The 21,572-nt window shown below is 45.5% G+C and overlaps 1 protein-coding gene across 2 annotated transcripts in view; it reads left to right on the forward strand.

Annotated features, from left to right (window-relative positions):
• Positions 1 to 20,503, forward strand: part of TM6SF1 (transmembrane 6 superfamily member 1) — a 28,835-nt gene extending 8,332 nt beyond the window's left edge. For both annotated transcript variants that reach the window (XM_079954370.1, XM_079954371.1), the window contains 8 exons: positions 3,248 to 3,345; positions 5,618 to 5,721; positions 6,179 to 6,261; positions 7,600 to 7,721; positions 12,233 to 12,337; positions 13,756 to 13,848; positions 14,926 to 15,045; positions 19,933 to 20,503. In XM_079954370.1, coding sequence (XP_079810496.1) covers positions 3,248 to 3,345; positions 5,618 to 5,721; positions 6,179 to 6,261; positions 7,600 to 7,721; positions 12,233 to 12,337; positions 13,756 to 13,848; positions 14,926 to 15,045; positions 19,933 to 20,124 — 917 coding nt within the window. In that variant the 3' untranslated portion in view covers positions 20,125 to 20,503. The remainder of the gene's footprint in view (positions 1 to 3,247; positions 3,346 to 5,617; positions 5,722 to 6,178; positions 6,262 to 7,599; positions 7,722 to 12,232; positions 12,338 to 13,755; positions 13,849 to 14,925; positions 15,046 to 19,932) is intronic.
• The last annotated feature ends 1,069 nt before the right edge of the window (positions 20,504 to 21,572 follow it).

The following is a 21,572-nucleotide window of genomic DNA, read 5'->3' on the forward strand; positions in this document are numbered from 1 at the left end:
TCCGTGAGGGAGCCTTACCAGACCTGCTGAAAGAGGCGGTTATTAAACTGCTTCTTAAAAAACCATCTTTAGATGCGGCCACAATGGCCAACTATTGCGCAGTCTCAAATCTTCCATTCTTGGGCAAGGTGATTGAGCAAGCGGTTGCTGAACAACTCCAGGCATGCCTGGAAGAAGCGGACCATTTGGATCCCTTCCAGTCGGGATTCAGGCCTCATCATGGGACTGAAACTGCCTTGGTCGCACTGGTTGATGATCTTCGGCGGGCTAGGGACAAAGGTGAGAGCTGTTTCCTAGTTCTGCTGGATCTCTCAGCGGCGTTTGATACCATTGACCATAACATCCTTCTGGACCGTCTTGATGGGCTGGGAGCTAGGGGCACTGTCATACAGTGGTTCCGCTCCTTCCTCCTGGGCCGTGTTCAGAAAGTGGTGGTGGGGGATGAGTGTTCAGACCCCTGGGCTCTCACTTGTGGGGTGCCTCAGGGTTCTGTCCTCTCCCCCATGCTTTTCAACATTTACATGCAGCCGCTGGGAGAGATCATCAGGAGGTTTGGGCTGGGTGTTCATCAGTATGCGGATGATACCCAGCTCTACCTTTCTTTTAAATCAGAACCAGTGAAGGCGGTGAAGGTCCTGTGTGAGTGTCTGGAGGCGGTTGGAGGATGGATGGCAGCTAACAGATTGAGGATGAATCCTGACAAGACAGAAGTACTGTTTTTGGGGGACACGAGGCAGGCAGGTGTGGAGGATTCCCTGGTCCTGAATGGGGTAACTGTGCCCCTGAAGGACCAGGTGTGCAGCCTGGGAGTCATTTTGGACTCACAGCTGTCCATGGAGGCACAAGTCAAATCTGTGTCCAGGGCAGCTGTTTACCAGCTCCATCTGGTACGTAGGCTGAGACCCTATCTGCCTGCGGACTGTCTCGCCAGAGTGGTGCATGCTCTGGTTATCTCCCGCTTGGACTACTGCAATGCGCTCTACGTGGGGCTACCTTTGAAGGTGACTCGGAAACTACAACTAATCCAGAATGCGGCAACTAGACTGGTGACTGGGGGTGGCCGCCGAGACCATATAACACCGGTCTTGAAAGACCTACATTGGCTCCCAGTACATTTCCGAGCACAATTCAAAGTGTTGGTGCTGACCTTTAAAGCCCTAAACGGCCTTGGCCCAGTATACCTGAAGGAGTGTCTCCACCCCCATCGTTCTGCCCGGACACTGAGGTCCAGCGCCGAGGGCCTTCTGCCGGTTCCCTCATTGCGAGAAGCAAAGGAACCAGGCAGAGGGCCTTCTCGGTAGTGGCGCCCGCCCTGTGGAACGCCCTTCCAGCAGATGTCAAAGTGATAAACAACTACCTGACATTCAGAAGACATCTTAAGGCAGCCCTGTTCAGGGAAGTTTTTAATGTGTGATATTTTACTGTATTTTTGGTTTCTATGGAAGCCACCCAGAGTGTCTGGGGAGGCCCAGCCAGATGGGCAGGGTATAAATAATAAATTATTATTATTATTATTATTATTATTATTATTATTATTATTATTATTATTTATTATTTGTGGGACCTGCCTGGTGTTTGTACATGAGTAGAATGTGTGCTTTTATTTAAAATGCACCTCTGGGTTATTTGTGGGGCATAGGAATTCGTTCATATTTCCCCCCAAAAAATATAGTCCAGCCCACCACATGGTCTGACTGGACTGGCCCACGATTGAAAAAGGTTGCTGACCCCTGGTTTAATGAGAAATTATGGTTTCCCACTGTAAGAACAAATTTCCCTGAGCTTTGGGCTTATGTGCTCCCTGCCATTCTCTTTTTGTGCCCACAAGAAGGAGAATGAAAACTTCTGGTTTCGATTTTAAAGCTAACCACACTAGCCTGTGATGTCTGAAGTTGGGGAATTGTGATTTGAGGTTAAGGCAGAATCAGGCTGTGGTTTCAAGACCTGGATTGTTTAGATCAGTGGTTTTCAACCAGTGTGCCGTGGCACCCTAGGTTGCCGTGGACAACACTGGTCTCCATTCCTCTTTCCTCTCCCCCTCCTCTGATGCCCTCTCGCATCTCTGCCTCCCAAAGGCTTGCACAGCTGTTTGCTGCAGCAGCCCTGGCTATAAGCTCCACAGGCGAATGGTGCCTCTGGGGCTGGCCAGGGGGTGCTGGTTGCCAGGAACGGAGGCAGCCTCAGAGTAAGCAAGCAAGTGGGTGAGGGAGCCCAGCCAGCCAGTCCACCAACGCTTGCTGTTGTGAATGGACAGACAAGTGCTAGGCCTCTGTGGGGCAGTGTGAGCGGGCACCTCTCTTTGGGGCTGGGGGGGGCAGCTCAGAGACCAGGGATGGCAGCGGCAGCCCCAAGGAGAAGGTAGGGGAGGCTGAGGGAACCCTCCACAAGGGAGGGTGTTTGAAAAGGGATGGGGGCCGCCAGCTCTGCAGACAAGGGGTGCCATAACTGGGCTCCTGAGCCCCACAGGGGTGCCAACAGAAATGATGTAGTTTTGTGGACTCAAAAAGGTTGAAAACCTCTGGTTTAGATAATTGCAAGGATGGGGAACTTGCGGCCCTACAGATGTTTTTGTTGGACTCCAACTCCCATCAGCCCCAGCCAACATGGCCAGTGGTCAGGGTTTATGAGAGTTGTAGTCTGCGACATCGGGAAGGCCACAGGTTTTCTGCCTGTGCTCTAAACAAAAAAACAAACAGTCCCTGAGTCCAGATCACAGGGAACTGTGGTTAGTTTAAGATCAAAAGCTTCTCTGACTTTAAGAGTGGCTGGGGAAACCCAGCTAGATGGGTGGGGTATAAATAATATACTACTACTACTACTACTACTACTACTACTACAAGTTACAGGGAACCAGGCAGAGGGCCTTCTTGGTAGTGGCACCCGCCCTGTGGAATGCCCTCCCACCAGATGTCAAAGAGAAAAATAACTGCCGAACTTTTAGAAGACATCTGAAGGCAGCCCTGTTTAGGGAAGCTTTTAATGTTTAATAGGTTATTGTATTTTAGTGTTTTGTTGGAAGCCGCCCAGAGTGGCTGGGGAAACCCAGCCGGATGGGCGGGGTATAATTATTATTATTATTATTATTATTATTAGGGTATGGGGAGAAGTTGGGAGTGTATGAGTCTGAGGCTCACGGTGGGGAAGGCCAGCCTGGCTGTCTAGCTGAGCTTGACATTAGGAAAAAGACACTCTTACAAGTTATTAATGTGTTTATATTCCTCCTCCTCCTCCTCTTGAACTGCCGCAGTCTATGCCGTGTTTGCTTTCACCAGCATCGTGAACTTGATCATTGGGCTTGAGCATGATGGAATCATCGATGGATTCATGACCCATTACTTGAAAGAGGTAGGTGATGATCTCAAGGTAGGAGCCGCTTGGCGGATGACTGGAGGGTGGTGAAGGCTGCATGAGCCTTTATGGACGCCAACAAAGGGTGCTTTTAGTTCCTCCTCCACATTCTCCCTGAGTTCTGGAGAACTTAAAAGCTTGCTTCCTCTTTTGTGATATTTTCGTTCTCGGCAGCGCTTGGGTGCCGTTCCTCCACAACAACCAAGACTTGTCTCTTTTTACTTGCGAGGCTCCAGAGCAGAGGTGGCGAACCCCAGGCCAGATGTGGCCCTCCAGGCATCGCTGTCTGGCCCTCCCCAGCCCACAGTCCTCCCTGGCTCCTGCTCTGCACCCTCCTCAAGTGCTTCTGCTTGCCTAGAATTGCCCCTTCATTCCATTTCATCTCACTTTTAATTTGTATACCGCCTTTCTGTACTACGGTACACACCAAAATAGTATCTGATCCGATACAAAAAGTCACAGTAACTTAAAAATAAACAACTTATATCAAATAAACAATTTTCAATAACCCATTGGAATATAATAGTAAACAGTAAAATTAAATATCAGCTAATAATAAACAGCTTACACTTATAAATTACAGTAAAGAATTATTAAACTGTCAATCAATAAAAATAACGGCAAGTCACAATGCATAAATTGCCGCAAGACATACAGAACCATGTAAAAGGATCAAATCGAGAAACAAGGACACACAACTTATAATATTATTTTTTTAAAAAAAAATATTATGGTCTGGGAAAGGCTCCTAGGGCTGGAAAATAGGGCAAGGCAGGTGGAAAAAGGCATTGCATGATGAAAAGCAGAAAATCTCTCTTGCGTGTCTTGATTATTTTGTGTGGCTGGAATGTACCCTGCTATACCGAAGGGAATGTGGTCCTTGACCTGAAAAGGCTTCCCTACCCCCCCAACTCCAGATTGCTGAAGGAAGCTTTATCCTGGTATATTTATTTATGGATTTGAAAGAATTGCTGGTTGCCCTTCAGCAGATTCCAGAGGCGGTGAACCGCAAGTACAAATAATGAATCATTTATATCACAACAGACTAAAATCAGGCCTCACGTTGCCACAACGCGGCTGCATTGGTCCTTTTAGAGATATTGCCCTATTTTGGATTCTGGGTTTTGTTTTCCTCAAGGATCAGCATGGCTACTTTTATTTTTTTTTTAACATTGTCTTGTTTCTCATCTACTTCAGGCTCAGAAGCAGGTTCAGGATTGCAGCCTTAGAGCCATGCAAGATGTGGTGTGAACACCCACGCTTAGGAGTGACAGCAGTCTTGAAAAACATGCAAACACGCAATGTTTGAACTTGTATCAGGACCACAGCATTGCGGGATGGACAAAATGTTTCCCCCGCTGTTCCACTTTATGCCATTTACAGCTATTAATTTGTTTGCGGCATTTGTTTGCCGCCACACAAAGTTCTCTGGGCAGCTCATGATAAATAACTAAAAACCAATTTAAATACAAATTACGACACAAAGGCATGAAACGCTAGAAAAACAAAACTTGCCGCACCCCCAAAGATCAGAGACAGATTTCCCTGTTTGAGATTGCCTCTGCTCAAAAGTTATTTGCCTTCCAGCAGAAAGCTTAGTGGTATAATTGGGGTAGGGTTATTTTGGGCAGGACATTAATTACAAAAATGGCATGGGGGTGTTGGGGGAGAATAGTTAATCCCCCATCCAGTGTCACCCCAGCCTCTCCCTAATCCTCACTTCTTAAACACACACACAGGTGATTCCAGTTGTAGATTTCCCATATCGCACCTTGTTGGTTTCTTACTAGGGTACTGAACTCAGCAGAACTCTTTAGAATAAATATACTGTACTTTTCCGTGTATAAGACTAGGATTTTTCCTTTAAAAGTTATGTTAAAAATTGGGGGTCATCTTATAAACAGATAGTGTATCCCCCCATTTTCTCAATTTGGAGTCCCCTCCCCAAAAAGGGGGGCATCTTATACCCGAGGGTGTGTTATACACAGAAAAATACAGTACTTTGAACTGTGCTGAGGACAATTAATTTCCTGCAGATTGGTCTGGTATATTTGGATTTGATCCTCACGCGGCACATTTTTTGTGATGGTTGATCTTGGATAGCAGGTTTCTTACACTGATGCTTGAAATGTGACCTCTAGAAATAATGCTCATATCAGGACTGAATTAATGTTACCAGCTTTGTTCCTTTCCAAAGCTGTTTTTTTATTTGTGCTGCCTCAGAAATGCTGTCTAATCTTATTTGTCACTGTGTTTTTGTTTTCCTTAGGGTGAACCTTATCTGAACACGGCCTACGGCCACGTGATCTGCTATTGGGACGGCTCTGTTCATTATCTGATGTATCTCTTGATGGTGGCAGCTATTGCATGGGAGTAAGTTGATTTAATGGTTGTGGGCAGCAGGACTGGCACAATTTACCTTTCACGGCTCTTTTTAAAACCACCTCACAGTATACTTAGCTTTACCTACAAACTGGGCATCAAATGACCTTGCCTTTTGGGGTTTTTTTTAGTTTAACCTTAACCTGAAAATTCTAATCTTGGCACCTGTTTATTTATATATTTTTAAATTTCTATCCCACTTTTCCTTCAAAGAGCTCAAGGTGGCATACATATGTCTCCCCTTGCCATTTTATCTTCACAACCCTGTGAGGTAGTTTAGGCTGAGAGAGTGTGTGACTGGCCCAAGGTCACCCAGGAAGCTTCACGGCTGAGTGGGGATTTGAACCTTGTCCTTGTCTGATTGTCTAACCACTCCACCATTTTGTCACAATAACGTGTGCCTCCAGTTGTGAAGATGGTGTATGAAAACCGGGTATTTCTGTTGCAGGGAAAGTTATCGGACTATTGGCTTATATTGGCTGGGGTCCATCATGATGAGCGTCATTGTCTTTGTGCCTGGAAACATTGTGGGTAAGGACATGTCACTTAGTCCATTTTGCTTTGTGGAGAGCCACAGTTGGCTTGCTGTCAGAATTTTGATCTTGCAATAAATGCAAGAGCCAAAATGCCTCTGGTTGAGTATCTGTACTGTTGCAATAACTGGAAAACTGGACATGGTCAACAGAAGCCAAACTCAAACCCCTACCATTTATTTGTGCCTACACAACACTTAGGGATGCGGGTGGTGCTGTGGGTTAAACCACAGAGCCTAGGACTTGCTGATCAGAAGGTCGGCGGTTCGAATCTCCGCGACGGGGTGAGCTCCCGTTGCTTGGTCCCTGCTCCTGCCAACCTAGCAGTTCGAAAGCACATAAAAGTGCAAGTAGATAAATAGGTACCACTCCAGCGGGAAGGTAAATGGCGTTTCCATGCACTGCTCTGGTTCGCCAGAAGCGGCTTAGTCATGCTGGCCACATGGCCCGGAAGCTGTACGTCGGCTCCCTCAGCCAATAAAGCGAGATGAGCGCCGCAACCCCATAGTTGGTCACGACTAGACCTAATGGTCAGGGGTCCCTTTACCTTTTTTACACAACACTTGGCATTTTATTTTGCGTATCCAAGGTGTTCATGGTGGGAATCTTACCTTTCTTTTTCCATTAGCACTTCAGCCTTGAAACCAAATTCACTTAGGGTTGTTCAGATGTTTTCAAACTGCTCTACACAGAGCAGCCTTTGCACTCCTGGGAACACAGCTCCTGGGAAAAAGTAATGCTTGCTCAAGATCATCTAAAGATATAGCCTCTGTTTCCCAGCAGCAAGTCATTTGTATGTGTGATGGCAGAAAATGCTGCAGTGTAGAAGATTGTATCGAGAGAGATGTGTGTAAACTTGCAGGCAAAGTTGATGAGGTGCTTCAGCGAAGGCGTGAGCTACATGCTGAACAGGTCGATCAAGCATTAGGTGCAATGTTAATTGAGCATGAATGAAAGCATTGGTCTGTTATGATCAAAGCTCAGAGGTCAACAAGGTGCAGAAAGAAGGCCTTGTAGGCTTGGCACTTCGTTTGGTCTGCGTTGCTGCAAGCATTCCATGGAAGAGATTTAACGCGGTAATGGGAAGCTGTGGTGCTGAACTCCAATTCCCACCATTCCTGACCACTGGCCATGCTGGCTAGTGTTGATGGGATTTGGAGTCCCAACAACATCTAATGTGCAAGAGGTTCTTAAGTTGCATGAGATTTACCTCCAGGTACATGTCCACAGGATTGCACATGTGGGGTATATTTCTTGGTAGACATGCCTAGGCTCATGGTGTAAAATGCTTTATTGAAGGTCATAATTTTTAATTTTTGTGTGTTGTTTCTTGCAGGCAAGTTTGGAACCAAAATTTGCCCTGCATCTTTATTAAGTATCCCATTTATCTGTCTCCCAATATGGGCTGGTTTCAAAATCTATAATCAGCCTCCCATGAATGGTGACTGTCCAGCCAAGGTAATATTTATGTGTGAATGTGTTTGTTGTTTCAATGATAAGAACATGCTGAGGCAAAATCTGATGAATGTCAAAATGATATCTGACGTAGGGCTGAGAAACAATATATCCCGCCTAGGTTGCAAAAGCAATATTTGACATGGCTCCCTTTCGCTGGCCTTTGTATTCCAGATTTTGTACTTGCCCTGGGGTGAAGATGAATCCCTCCCCCTGTACTATACTTAAAATCAAGGGTGAGGAACCTTTTCCAGCCTGAGGGCAACATTATAGCTGTCAACTTACAGATTTGAAAATAAGGGACCAGCAGCCTCAAAAATAAGGGATCAGCAGCCAAAATAAGGGATCAACAATTACTTTCATAAAATACATATTTTGTTGCATGCAAATGGCTTTAGATATCTATTAGGTCCATAAATTACCATATAGCATATATTCAACACAAAAAAGCAACAATCTGTTGTTGACAAAGGACAGCTGGACATAGAAAGGGCCCCATTACCTTCAGTAGCTTATTTAAGGGACATCATCAATAAGGGACAGCAGCGGGACATGGCTCTGGGATAAGGGACTGTCCCGCCAAATAAGGGACGCTTGACAGCTATGGGCAACATACAACTTTTCAGCGGCTATGTGCTGTCAGAGGGTGAGGCCAGAGGCAGAAAGGGGGGGGAAACAACTGATGGGACTTTTCACTATTGTACTGAAGGCCACATTCCAACCCTGCAGAAATCAAGGCTTTCTACAGACGCATTTCTCCAGGCAAGCAAGAGGCATTTTCACCAGTGACATAGTGTTGGGGTGTGTGCACAGGGGTGGTTGCCTCAGGCACAAAATTGTTAGGGGCACAAAATTTCAACATCCGGTGCTGCCTCAATACAACCACATGATTCCATTGCTGGGCTCTGTTGAAAACAGGTTCTGTGTGCAAACCAGGAAGTGACCTTCCAGAAAATGGAAGAACTCTTTTTTATTATCTCTGTGGCTGCAATACTTATACATACTCCAACTGTTTTGCTTCCTCCCACCCCCTCTCCGCATGGCCCTGGGTGCTGGCAACCCTCGCTATGCCACTGATGATCACAGCTCAAGAATGAATTTCTTATAGGCCAGAGCACTTGAACAGTGCAAGGAGCAGTGTTATTGATGGGTCTTGTTTTAGGGATGAGGCATGGCTGGGGTAGAGGCCTAAGGGCTAGGAAGGGGTTGAATTTAACCTTGCCATGTGAACCTTTGAATCTGGTGCCTTCTTTTAATTACGTCAGATGAGTCCCATTTGACCATGCACCAGCCAGACGTCACTCAAATGAGCCACATTTGGAAGGAGAGGATTTCACTTGGGTGGAATCTAGACACATATAAAAAACGTTGTGAAAATGCTTTAAAAAAAAAGTTTTGGAAAAATATATTGAATTTGCCATAGCTCACCATCGCCATCTAGTGTCACACCTGTGTTTAATGCACTTTAAAACACACTTAAAATGTTTTATTTGCAGCTGTACAGCTGAGTCCTTGGTGTAAGGAATGTTAAAATAAGTTTGCGATTTACTGGGCTGGGTTAGCCCAATCATTGGGCAGAATGAGGCAGTGGTCTTAGGCGGCGGGTGTGGGGGGTTAGCAGTATCAGCCTTCCCCATAGCATTTCTTTTTAAGAATGCCCCTCAGTTACTCCTCCCCCCCCCCATCGGACACCAGACTTGTCATACACCCCAAACTAGCTTGCTGGCCTCAGGTGCGCTGGAGAATACTATCCTGCTGCCATTGTTGAAACAGGATTCAGAGGTCCTTCTCTGTGTGCCTCATCTGAGAGAGGTGCAGATCGTGGCAATGAGAGAAGGGGCCTTTTCTGTGCTGGCTCCTCATCTCCCATGCTGTCCCCACAGAAACGCATCCGATCCCAATACTGTCATCTGTTTGCCCAGGTTTATTTATTTATTTATTGAAACCACTTAAAGTTGTACTGCAGTATGATTTATGGGCTGTTTGTGGAGATCACCTCTTCGTGGGGTGTAGCAGGATATGATAATATAATATAATATAATATAATATAATATAATATAATATAATATAATAATAATTTATTATTTATACCCCGCCCATCTGGCTGGGTTTCCCCAGCCACTCTGGGCAGCTTCCAACAGAATATTAAAATACAATAATCTATTAAACATTAAACATTAAAAGCTTCCCTAAAAAGGGCTGCCTTCAGATGTCTTCTAAAAGTTTCATGTCGTCGTTTGGTGAAATACCTTTATGTGTGGCGTTCTATTCCGTGTATTTGTTTATAAAAGATTCAGAAACTCTTCGCTATCTATATTTTGTAAAGCTGCTTGTCGGTCTGTTATGCATTTGGACCCCTCTTAAGATACGGTAACCAAATCTTGCATGGTGGTTCCTGAGATCAAGGAGCAGGTTTGTGTCTCTGTTGATACAGTCGGATGCCATTTTGAATCAAGATGGCAGACTGAACCTTTCAAAACTGTGCTTATTTTAACCACCTATTTCAAAACTACAGATTTTGTGGGGTTTTTTAGAATTCCCAAGAAGTGCCGGCTTTGAGTTTGCTAGTTTTATATATTTATAAATCTGTGGGAGACATTTTTTTTGGTAGAAAGCAATGAATACATCATAATCTTTCTGTGTGGTTAGCCCCTGTACATGGAACAGAGTGGTGAGGCAGGTCCCCTCTTGTCTATTGCCTCACGATCAGGCAGCATAATCTACCACACATTTATTTCCTTGTCTCTCAGATAAACACTCTGTTAATACCTTCTTTGTTCCGTCACCACAGTAAGACTAGTGACACTGGTCTGAATTGTGGATTTTAAAACTGCTCCTGGGAAGCTGGCTTGCTAGATGTGCTCTCTCAACAGATTTGATGGATGTGTTTTGGCTCTGCATTAAATTGAGCTTTTTAGCCAATTATCAGCAAAAGTTCAGAGTCATGTCCACAGGAGGGCTCTAAATATAGAATCCCATCATTGATTCTGAGCAACTTTTTTTTAACCCAACAGTGAAATTGCTTTTCCTGTGGGAAAGCTGAATGCTTTATTCATCGCTATGAATTATGACTTCTGTGCAAGACAAGAATAGCCAAGAGAGTAGTGATAGTGGCTGTTAAAACTGCCAGGAAAGTAGAATCAGCCGAAGTGTGCTAGCAATCCCCAGATAAATTTTGTCAGTGCAAATCAGGGAAACTAAGACTGGAATTAGGCAAGTTTATCTGATTTCACATAGTAGGGATGGCGGACCTGGTAACCCCCTTTGTACGTTTGTTCATAATTCGTGGTTGCATTTCCATGCCGTCAAGGAGCCCTAGGCGGTTTGCAGTTTTAAAATACTTAAACCAATGAACGATATAAAATGCAGTGACAGTGGTCCTCTCAGACCAACTGAGAGCTGATGGCAAAAGTTCCCTTGCTTCTGCATTTATGAGCTTTGCATGAACATGACGGTTTGGTTTGGATTCGAGGGTCCTGTTATGGATCTCGAAGGGAACAGTTCCCTGGTCTTGGAGATAGATGATAATGAGGTAGACGTAGCTCATTTTGGGGATGGGTAACATATAAAGGTTGGCTCTTTTTCCAGCTCTCAGATGTGAGTTGTCTCAGCCCTTTTGTGCAAATAAGGAACTGGTCACCGGTAGCCAACTTCCCCCCTCATAAATCTTGCGTTCTTCCTCTGTGTTTATGCTACAAACGTATTTCAGTGAGAGCTTTTTTTTTACTGGGCCCTGGATAACTTGCTGCCAAGTTATAAGCAAACTCTTTGTTTACACAGCAACATGCTGTTCAACACGAAAACGGTTTTCCTCAGTCTCTGCTGGTATAATTGTCCCTGCCGGGCTGCGTTTCTCTCATTTTCAAATGACTTTTCTTTCAAAAGAGCCTCGTCTCTCCCCTCTCAACCCCCCTAATTAATAATAATAATAATAATAATAATAATAATAATAATATTTATACCCCGCCAATCTGGGGAATCACACGGGGAATCTTGCAGTTCCACAGTCAGGTGGTTGGTAAATACTGGCCACAATAAGCTTGAGATTAGTAGCTGTTTGGGAGGGTGTGTGGTTGTTTTTAGATATTGTTAGATTATTTTTAAATAATTTTAAATATATGTAGTTGTTTTCTAAATTTTATTGCTTCAGCGCTTTGATGTTTGCTGCCCTGAGCTCCTTCAGCAGGAAGGGCAAGATAATAATAATAAAAAAGATTGATTGATTGATTGATTGACTGAATAAATAATAAATGAAACTCTCCCAGAAATTGTGACCATTATTCCAGTTCGTATCTATATTGGATATACACCCCCCCGCCCATGTGTGGGGAGTGGACTGTGGCTAAGTCTATTGGCTGTTTACTCAGTTCCTCGTGTGTGTGTGTGTGTGTGTGTGTGTGTGTGTGTGTCTTTACCTTGCATTTGATTAAATTAGAAATTTCAAGTTCTGTCCTTTGCATATTGTTTCATAGAATCATAGAATTGTAGTGACCCCTCTGGATATCATATTGCAGGTGATTCGGGAAGTTCAGCAGAAGAGACTTCTGAGAAGACCTCTAGATTTCCTGTTGGCTGTATATTTCGTCTTTGCAACTGGATTTTGCCTTTTTAGGGGCCTGGTAAGTTGGTTGGTTTGGTGTGAAAGAAAGCTTATTGATGTCACCTGTTTAGTTTAGAAAATATACATATAAAGAATATGGAAAAGGGGGATGCTATACTGTCATGGAAACCAAAGAGTGAGAGTCTACACCCCACCCCATTTCTTTACCCCCAAAATCTGGAAGGTAAGTCCCCTACCCCACAGTAACTTGGCTTGGGGAAAAAACCCCAAACCCCCTTTTCCAGCCTAATAGTGGAGGGAGAGATTGTGTGCCCATGTATGGTTGTGTGTTCCTTGATGTATACATAGCTTTGTGTGTGTGGTGCCCACAAGAACAGTTTATTCAGTTTGCAAATGTACCCATAGTTTCAAAAAGCTTGGCAGCGCCTGGCCTGATCTGTTAAGTCTGCTCCCTCTTCTCACACAGTAATCTTAGGATTGATGCCATTGATGACTTTATGGCATTACCACCTATCCATCTCCCCCCCTCCCCTGCCGCCTTTGCTTAACACCCAGCCTAGCGAATGGTCCTGGAGAACTCAAAAGCTTGCTCATTATTGTGCAACATTTTGGTCCTGCACATCATCCTCCATGTTGCAGACGGAGGCACCAAGGCTGAACCCAAATAGGCCTCAGGCTACCTACTGAGTTCATGGCAGAGGTTAGATTTGGCCTGCAAGCAGTTTTGGAAAAGGGCTGTATTTCAGTGGTAGAGCATCTGCTTTCCATCTGGAAGGTCCCTGGTTCAGTCCTCAGCATCTCCAGGTCGGGCCGTGTACATCACTTGCCTGAAACCCTGGGGAGTCACTGCCAACCAGTGCAGTCAGCAGTACGCTAGATGGGGCTTTACGTAAGGCGGTTTCCTTATGTTTCTACGAGTCATAGCCAAGTCTCTCTATTCACTCAGCTGCACTAGCATAATGTCAATGGGATTTCTCTTTAGGTTGCCTTGGATTGCCTGGCCAAACTTTGCGGGTGGCGCTGTGGTCTAAACCACTGAGCCTCTTGGGCTTGCCGCTCAGAAGGTTGGCGGTTCGAATCCCCACGACGGGGTGAGCTCCTGCCAACCTAGCAGTTTGAAAGCACACCAGTGCACGCCTATGCCCTTTTAAAATGTGTTTTTTTGGGGGGAGGGGTATTGGGTTGCTGTTTTTATTTTTATTAGGTATTTTGTGATTTTATATCTTGATTTTATTCTGTGAACTGCCCTGAGACCCCTGGGTATGGGGCAGTATATTATTGTTGTTGTTGTTGTTGTTGTTAATAATAATAATAATAATAATAAGTAAATAGGTACCACTGCGGCAGGAAGGTAAACAGTGTTTCTGTGCACTCTGACTTCCGTCATGGTGTTCCATTGCACCAGAAGTGGTTTAGTCATGCTTGGTCCTTTACCTTTTACCTTTTTTACCTAACGTCAATGGGATTTCTCTTTAGGTTGCCTTGGATTGCCCAGCCGAACTTTGCCGACTATACAGCCAACTTCATGAGCCGTATATCAAGGATCCTGTTGCCTATCCAAAACTTCAGGTACACGTTCCAAAATAAGAAACTATGCACACTGACTGGGCCGCTCTTGGTGTAAGAGAGAGAGAGAGAGAGAGAGAGAGAGAAGGTGCTTGTAACTAGGACTCGCTTTCTGGCCCCTACCTTTATTTTTCTAGTCAAATTTATGACCTGTTCCCTTTCGAAAAGTCTTTACTGGTTTCAGGGAGATTAGCCCCTTATAGTCAGAGGTTGGGCCTGCCTGTTTCCTTTGGTCAGTGCTGAACTGATGGAGATTTAAGTTCTTAAGAACCACTTTGCTGACTCAGGCTAGTCCAGCTTTCTGTTTTCAACATAAGAGAAGCTAACAAATGAGACAGGATGAAGTAGTCATCCCCTCTTGTTTCCAGCATCTAGTACTCAAAGAGACAGGCTGCCTCTCTACATGGAAGCTAATCTGAACTTTTCAGTTTAGAGAGAAGGCGAATAAGAGGGGACAAGATAGAGGGGTGTAAAATTATGCATGGTGTAGAAAAAATATGAAGTTTTTCTTACTTTCTCATAATAACTTGGGGCCATGTAGGAATTGGGGAGACTTTAATTCAGTTTAAGGTGAGGCTACCAAACCTGGACTTTCTGAAACAACACATGAACCCCGAAATTTGCACTTCTCTGAATTTTGCACTGCAGTTCTCCAGCCAAGTAATGTGTAGAACAAATGCAAATACCAGAACGAAGCGTGTATACAGTGAATATGTAAATGAAAACACCATACAAAAGTGCATCTGTCAGCCTGGGCTCCTGTGAGAGGAAGATTGGTATAATCTTCTTCATCACCATCATTGGAAGGCATTGTAGATGCCTGCTGAAAGCTTTTTTTATTTTGGCAAGCCTACCTGGACATGCAGTGTAGTATGTTTGTTTTAAAAGTTGTACAGATTTTTATCTGTTTCGTTGAAAACAATCTTACATACACTTGCTTTTTAAACTCTTTTGTGGATTTTAGCAGTTTTTTGTTATTCATTTCTTATGTATGCTGCTTAGAGTTTTACAACTAAGCAGTAAGATTTAGAGATCTTGCTAAATAAATGAACTATTGTTGCCTTTTCTTCTAATGCACAGATGCTGGCATACCTGTTCTACTCTGTACCATACTATGTAATCTCACTGTATGGTTTGCTTGTTCCTGGATGCACCTGGATGCCTGATTTAACCCTTATACATGCTGGAGGACTAGCCCAGGTATATTTCTTACAGATCTGGATTTCTCATTATTACTGTGCAGCAGAATTTAAATACTATATAGTGCAGGGCTCGGCAAAGTTTTTGTGGCTTGGGACGGTTCACAGTCCCGCAGACACCGTGGTGGGCCGGAGTGCGTGCGCACGCATGCGCAAACACTATTTCCGGTGCTCCTTCCAGAACGGAGGAGGTGTGCGCAGCTTCCCATTGGCTGCAGGAGCTTCCTGCAGCCAATGGGAAGCTAGCCAGCATCGTAGAAGGCGGTCCCCGCTCTGCTTCACGCCGGTTTAGTGCAGCGCACAGGAGCTGACTGAGCGGGCGGCGGGAGTCCATGGGCCAATTAAACAACCCCCATGGGCTGCTTGTGGCCTATGGGCCTTAGGTTGCTGGCCCCTGATGTAGTGGATGACCAACTGTGAGAGAGCTGCTGTGCAGCCAGACAATTGGTGCCTCGAAAGCTTTGGAGAGTTGGAAAGCCATACCGAATGTGAGCTTCTAATTCCTTCCCTCCACTCATTTTCACCATATTTGCAATCCTGTTTTCAAACCGAATCTGCAGTCTTCAGGAAGACTAGAATTTTCTTCTTCTTAAAATGGAAACCAGAATTCTCAGAATAATAGCCAGAAGCACAAAATTAATATCATGTTGCTCATCCCTGTTTGATCAGCGAACTTTGCCCAAACCTTTCCGACTAGAACTTCAAAGCTTGCTCCACCTCCTCCTCTGCTCTTTCCTCCTCTGGGTCCGCCTGTCCGCTGGGGTGTTGCCCTTTCTGGACTCTTCTGATGCTGAGTCCCCGGATTCTTCCCCCTGCCTCCGGCGTGCTTTAGGACCTGGCTCCCAATCCGTGCTTCCTGCTGCCCCGCGCGCCTGTACATTTGAACTTGGCGCGCGCCCAGCCAGCAACCTTTCTCCTGACCGTTACACTGCTCCTGTCACTGCTTCCCCCCTCGGGGGGGCTAGCTGGACCTGACTTCCCCTCCATTCCCTCACTCTGCGATGGAGGCGTGGCCAGCTCTGACTCATCTTCTCTCCCTACTGGAGGAGACGCTGGCCCTGATTCATGGGACTCTTCCCCCCCACTCCGCTCTGGTGGGGGAACTGGCCCTGATCTCCCGCTGCTGCTTTGGGAGTCCCCGCTGGCCCCTTGCTTCTGGTGTGTCCCCCCTGGGACCCCCCTTGCCCTGGCCATCGGCGCCCCCCTCTGGGAATCTTCTGAATCGCTGGAGAAGCTCATGGAATCTCTCGGGCCACTGTCATACTCCCCTACGCTGCCCTCAGATTCTTCCCCTTCGCTCTCCGTTTCCTCTCTCCCCTGTGTCTCTGCTCCTGAACCCCTGACAGTTACGTATTTTTCGCTCCATAAGACCATAAGGTGCACCTACTTTTTTTTGGGGGGGGGGATTCAAGAAAAAAAATATTTTTTAAAGGGAGCGCTGAGCAGAGCCTGAATGCATCCCAGGCTCTGCTCAGTGCTCCCTTTCATGAGCCGCGTGGAGCGTGTGTGCGGCACTTGCAGGCTTTCCCCCGAGGAGTGATGGGCTGCCCTTCTCCCTCCTCGGGGAAAAGCGCCCAAGAGCTACACAGACACTCCGTGCAGCTCTTTAAAGGGAGCGCAGCTCTTGGGGGGAGGTGGGTGAAGTGAGAGAGCCTTGCTCTGTCCCACCTCCCGCAAAAACCAGGGATAGGCGCACGGAGCCTCCCCAGGGCTTGTGGGGCTGGCGGGGGAAGCCTGTGTTTCCCCCACCCCCAAAAAGCAGGTCGGGGAGCAGCAGAAAAGCTGCGCGCATCTTCCCGCTGCTCCCAGAGCTTGTCAGGGCTGGCGGGGAAACCCGGGTTCCCGCCCCCCAGCCCCAGGGCCCACACATTCGCTCCATAAGACGCACAGACATTTCCCCTTAGATTTTAAGAGGAAAAAACGCGTGTCTTATGGAGCGAAAAATACGGTAGCATGCAGGTCTTGGGTGCTTGGTGGACAGCCTTCCTTTCAATAAAAGCCCAGGGGGAGATATCTAGAGAAGCCTTCCCATGGGGCTTTTTCAGATGTAGAAGGGCCAGACAGGCAGGGAGGCTGCAGAAGGCCACATGTTATTGACAGCAGACACACATTTTCTCAAAAGGTACAGAGCGTTTAAGCGTCTTTTCCAGCTCCACTGTCCTCCTCTGACCTTTCTCCCTATGACTTCACGCGACACAGACCAACGCTTGGCAACACCCAGTAAACAGAACTGGCTCATCTCTTCCTTAAATGTGAAGCTTCTGGTGCAGCCTGAACCCCATATAGCTCTCCCTCTTGCAAAAGCAGAAAATAAAAAGCTCATAAATTTGGGGCATGGGGGTTTTTAAAATGCAAATGAGCTGTCACTTGCAAAAGGGGATAACAGATGGGAGACAAAAGACAAGCCACAATTCCGAGTGCGCCACTATTGCTTCTATCTTTAAATGTTTGTTTATGCTAAAAATATTCGTTGGCTCAGCAATCTCTTCTCTGTACATAACCTTAGATGTAAATTTGTTCTGCACTCCAGAACAGTCCCAGGGGAGTCTACCCAAAAGCTCCCACCCACCTACTATGCAGGCAAGGGAGCAAAAACCTGCTGCTCAGTCCCTAGAAAAGAAAAACAAACCACTCTTTTCCTGTCTGCCCTGACATTTAAAGTAGGGTGGGCCAGATCCTGAGTACTCTGGTGACATTAAACAGGATTTGGGCCGAGGCTGAAAGCAGGAAGCCTGTGAACCCTAATTGTTAAGTCAGGAAGGGAAAAGTCAGGAAAGTGGAATGTCTCCAAGATTCTGATTACCCAAATGGCGTTTCAAGTGCCCATTGTGCGTAGAGCTTGATTTTGGCTGTGGTTTGGTGGTGTTGTTTTTTAAATCAAAACCAAGAAGAAAAGCCAAATTCTGTGGCTTAAAGAGAGTAGCAACTTTGTGCATATCTACATATCCATGCAACATTCTGTTTCTGCTAGCGATGAAAGTTGAGCAGGAAGCTATGTAATGCTAAAGGCTTTCCCCCGCCATTGTCAACCTTATGTGACCTCTCTCTGGATTGTATGCTAGCCGTACTCAGAGAGATTAGGAAACATGACTAACTTAGGTCCATATTTCAATGGGTCTACTCTGGGTAAACTTTAGTTGGATACAGCACCCCCCGCCCCCAATCACCAGTCATGCATACCTTTCTTGAGAACTAGAAACCTTTTGGAAGTGGTTATTGAGAGTTGTCAAAATACTGAATACTTTATCCTGTGTCACATACTCTGGCAAGGTAGCGCCTTGACCTTTGACATTAAAATTTATTTTATCATCTCTCAGTAAAAAAGGTAAAGGGACCCCTGACCATTAGGTCCAGTTGTGGCCGACTCTGGGGTTGCGGCACTCACCTCACTTTATTGGCCGAGGGAGGCAGCATACAGCGTCCGGGTCATGTGGCCAACATGACTAAGCTGCTTCTGGCGAACCAGAGCAGCGCACGGAAATGCCATTTACCTTCCTGCCGGAGCGGTACCTTTTTATCTACTTGCACTTTGACATGCTTTCAAACTGCTAGGTTGGCAGGAGCCAGGGACCGAGCAACGAGAGCTCACCCCGTCACGGGGATTCGAACCACCAACCTTATGATCAGCAAGTCCTAGGCTCTGTGGTTTAACCCCACGGCACCACCCGCGTCCCTTATCATATCTCAGTACCCTATTCTAAATCTCAAGTCTGTTGTATACAAGGCAGAAGAAACTTAGGAATTCTCTATTCTTCAATAGTGGAGCAGCGGCGGACTTTGGTCTTTCAAATTTCAGCGGTGCCCTGTGCAAGACCAAAATTTGGTGCCCCTCCACCTCTTGCCTTCTGTTCTGCTACATCATAGCTACAGCATCTTGCAGCACCCCATCAGCTTGGTACCCAGTGTGGGGGAACTGTTCACATTCCCCTAAGTAGAGATAGTAGAGGTTTGGGGGGGGGGGAACCAAGATGTTCAATTTACGGCTGCAATATTGAATCAGTTAATCAGGCGGATGAATCAGTTTGAAGCCTTACTAACCAAATAAAAAGTAGCTGTGATTAACTGTGCGGCAGCTATTTTTAAAAAGTTTCTAATCAGTCCTAATACAAGTACAGTAGTATCTCCAGTTGCGAACGGGATCCGTTCCAGAGCTCCATTCGGATCCTAAGGTTTTCGCTATTGGAGGTGCTTGTTCTGCACATGCATGCGCCACGATAGAGTGCTTCTGTGCATGCTGAAACCTGGAAAAATGCTTCCAGGTTTGCTATGTTTGCATCCTGAAATTTACGTAACCAGAGGGTAACGTAATGTGAGGTACTACAGTGGTACCTCAGGTTACAGACGCTTCAGGTTACAGACTCCGCTAACCCAGAAATAGTACCTCAGGTTAAGAACTTTACTTCAAGATGAGAACAGAAATCGCGTGGCGGCAGTGGGAGGCCCCATTAGGTAAAGTGGTACCTCAGGTTAAGAACAGTTTCAGGTTAAGAATGGACCTCCGGAACAAATTAAGTTCTTAACCCGAGGTACCACTGTACTGTACATGCAAAAACCATAGGTGGGGAATTACATCTTAGAAAGGGGTGTTCCCTCTTTCCCTCTTCTAATAGGGGAAGCTGTGTGTGTGCTAGCTGAAAAAGGAAGCAAACCAGGCTTTTTACAGGAACTGGCTTATTTCTACAGGAACTGGCTCTTCAGGAATTGGCTTATTTGGGTAAAATCCAATGCATGCCGATTTGGTCACAGAATGGCTTTTGATCAAGCAGAAGTTTCTAATGTTACAGGGCAAAGGGAGGCAATTTTCTGTGGTTTCTCTCTTCCGTTGAACACCGTTGATATGCCCATTTAAAGCTATGCCTCATCCTTACTCTTCTCTCTATATCCACAGGCTCAGTTTTCACACATTGGGGCTTCTCTACATGCTAGAACACCTTACATCTACAGAGTCCCCGAAGAAGGAAATATGTGGTTTCTGCTACTCAATATAACATATGGAGTCGTTCCTCAGCTGTTGGCTTATAGGTGCGTCCACAGTCCAGAATTTTTCTTAAAGGCCAAGCCAGAAGACAAGACTGAGTAGGAAGACTGGAGTGACGTCTTCAGTTTTGTGAAACTGGACTGCTGTTACAAACTCAGAGAGCAAGGAAGGGTCTTGCAATACCTGGAAGGCTTAACACATTTATTAAGGTAGAGGTTTTCATGGACCACAGTCCATTTCAGCCGTAGTCCGTTTTACATCTGACCAGGTTGACTGCAGTCATCAAAAGCTTATGCCATAATAAATCTGTGAAGTCTTTAAGGTGCCACATGACTCTTCGCTGTTTTTGGTGCAAAAAGACTGGACACAGCTACTCCTTTGCAACTCTACAAGGTTTGTCTGCAAAGACACGTCAGCTCGGTGTTATGTACTGTTGCAGGAAATAAAAGACTACTTCTGTCTTTCGTAGCGCTTCTTGAAAGCTTGCTTTCATGGTATCTTTATTTATTTGCAAATATCTATAGGCTGCCTTTAAAAGCAGAACTCTCTCAAGGCGGCTTACATCATAAGGACACTGTCTGGATAGGAGTTAGAAGTTAAAATCAAGATAGTTCATCACAAGGGATGTAAGAAGGCATCGTCTGTAGTTCCACTGTTTCATCCTCATATGCAGCACAGTTTCTGTTCCACTGCAGTTCATCTTATGCCAACAGCTATGTTGTTTCTATTGATTTCCACTATGGCAAAGTTATGTAACTTACGCAAGTTATATCATCATTACATTATTCCACCCCATTCATTTCAAAGTGAAGGAATCACAGTGCAGGTTTTATTTTTGTGGTGTGTGTGTGAGATAATCAATTATGGTATGTATAGTTTTGCAGCATCAACAGCAGTGACTACTGATCACATTTGCTGGAATGATTTCCAGTTTGCACATGGATGCATGAGCAAACATTGGCAAGTTTTGCTTCCGTTTCCGTTCTCTGACATTTTTATTCACCGTTGAATTTAACACGAGTAATTGGTGAACTGAAACTTATTTGGCATGGAAATATCTGGCCCCTTTGGTCACTTTTTAGCACGTCTCGGGCTCTTTTGCACAATGGTGGAGCTGGAGCGTATTGTTGCAGTGCAAATTGTACCAGGTTGCAGAAGTCCATATATCTCTGCTTCAGTATAGTGAAAGTGAAAAAAACCTGCTGCCAGAAAGTCTACACATCCTATATTAATAGTTGCCTGTTGCCCTCCACTTTACAAAAGACCACTTTACAAAAGACCAAAGTGATTTTTATTTAATACTTGTTTACAGTTCAAATGTACTATCCATCCCCAGAAGAGATTGCCATGGATTCCTTCAGATGGCTGCCCTAGTCTTCTGCTCCCTTAAACCACGACACCTGTTTTTCTTTGCTGTCCCTGTTCTTTGGACTTCTCTCTGAGAGCCAGTGTGGTGTAGTGGTTAAGAGTGGTAGATTCGTAATCTGGTGAACTGGGTTCGCTTCCCCGCTCCTCCACATGCAGCTGCTGGGTGACCTTCGGCTAGTCAC

This window comes from Podarcis cretensis (genome assembly GCF_951804945.1).
Source record: "Podarcis cretensis genome assembly, chromosome: 14".
In the NCBI taxonomy this organism is placed as follows: Eukaryota; Metazoa; Chordata; class Lepidosauria; order Squamata; family Lacertidae; genus Podarcis; species Podarcis cretensis.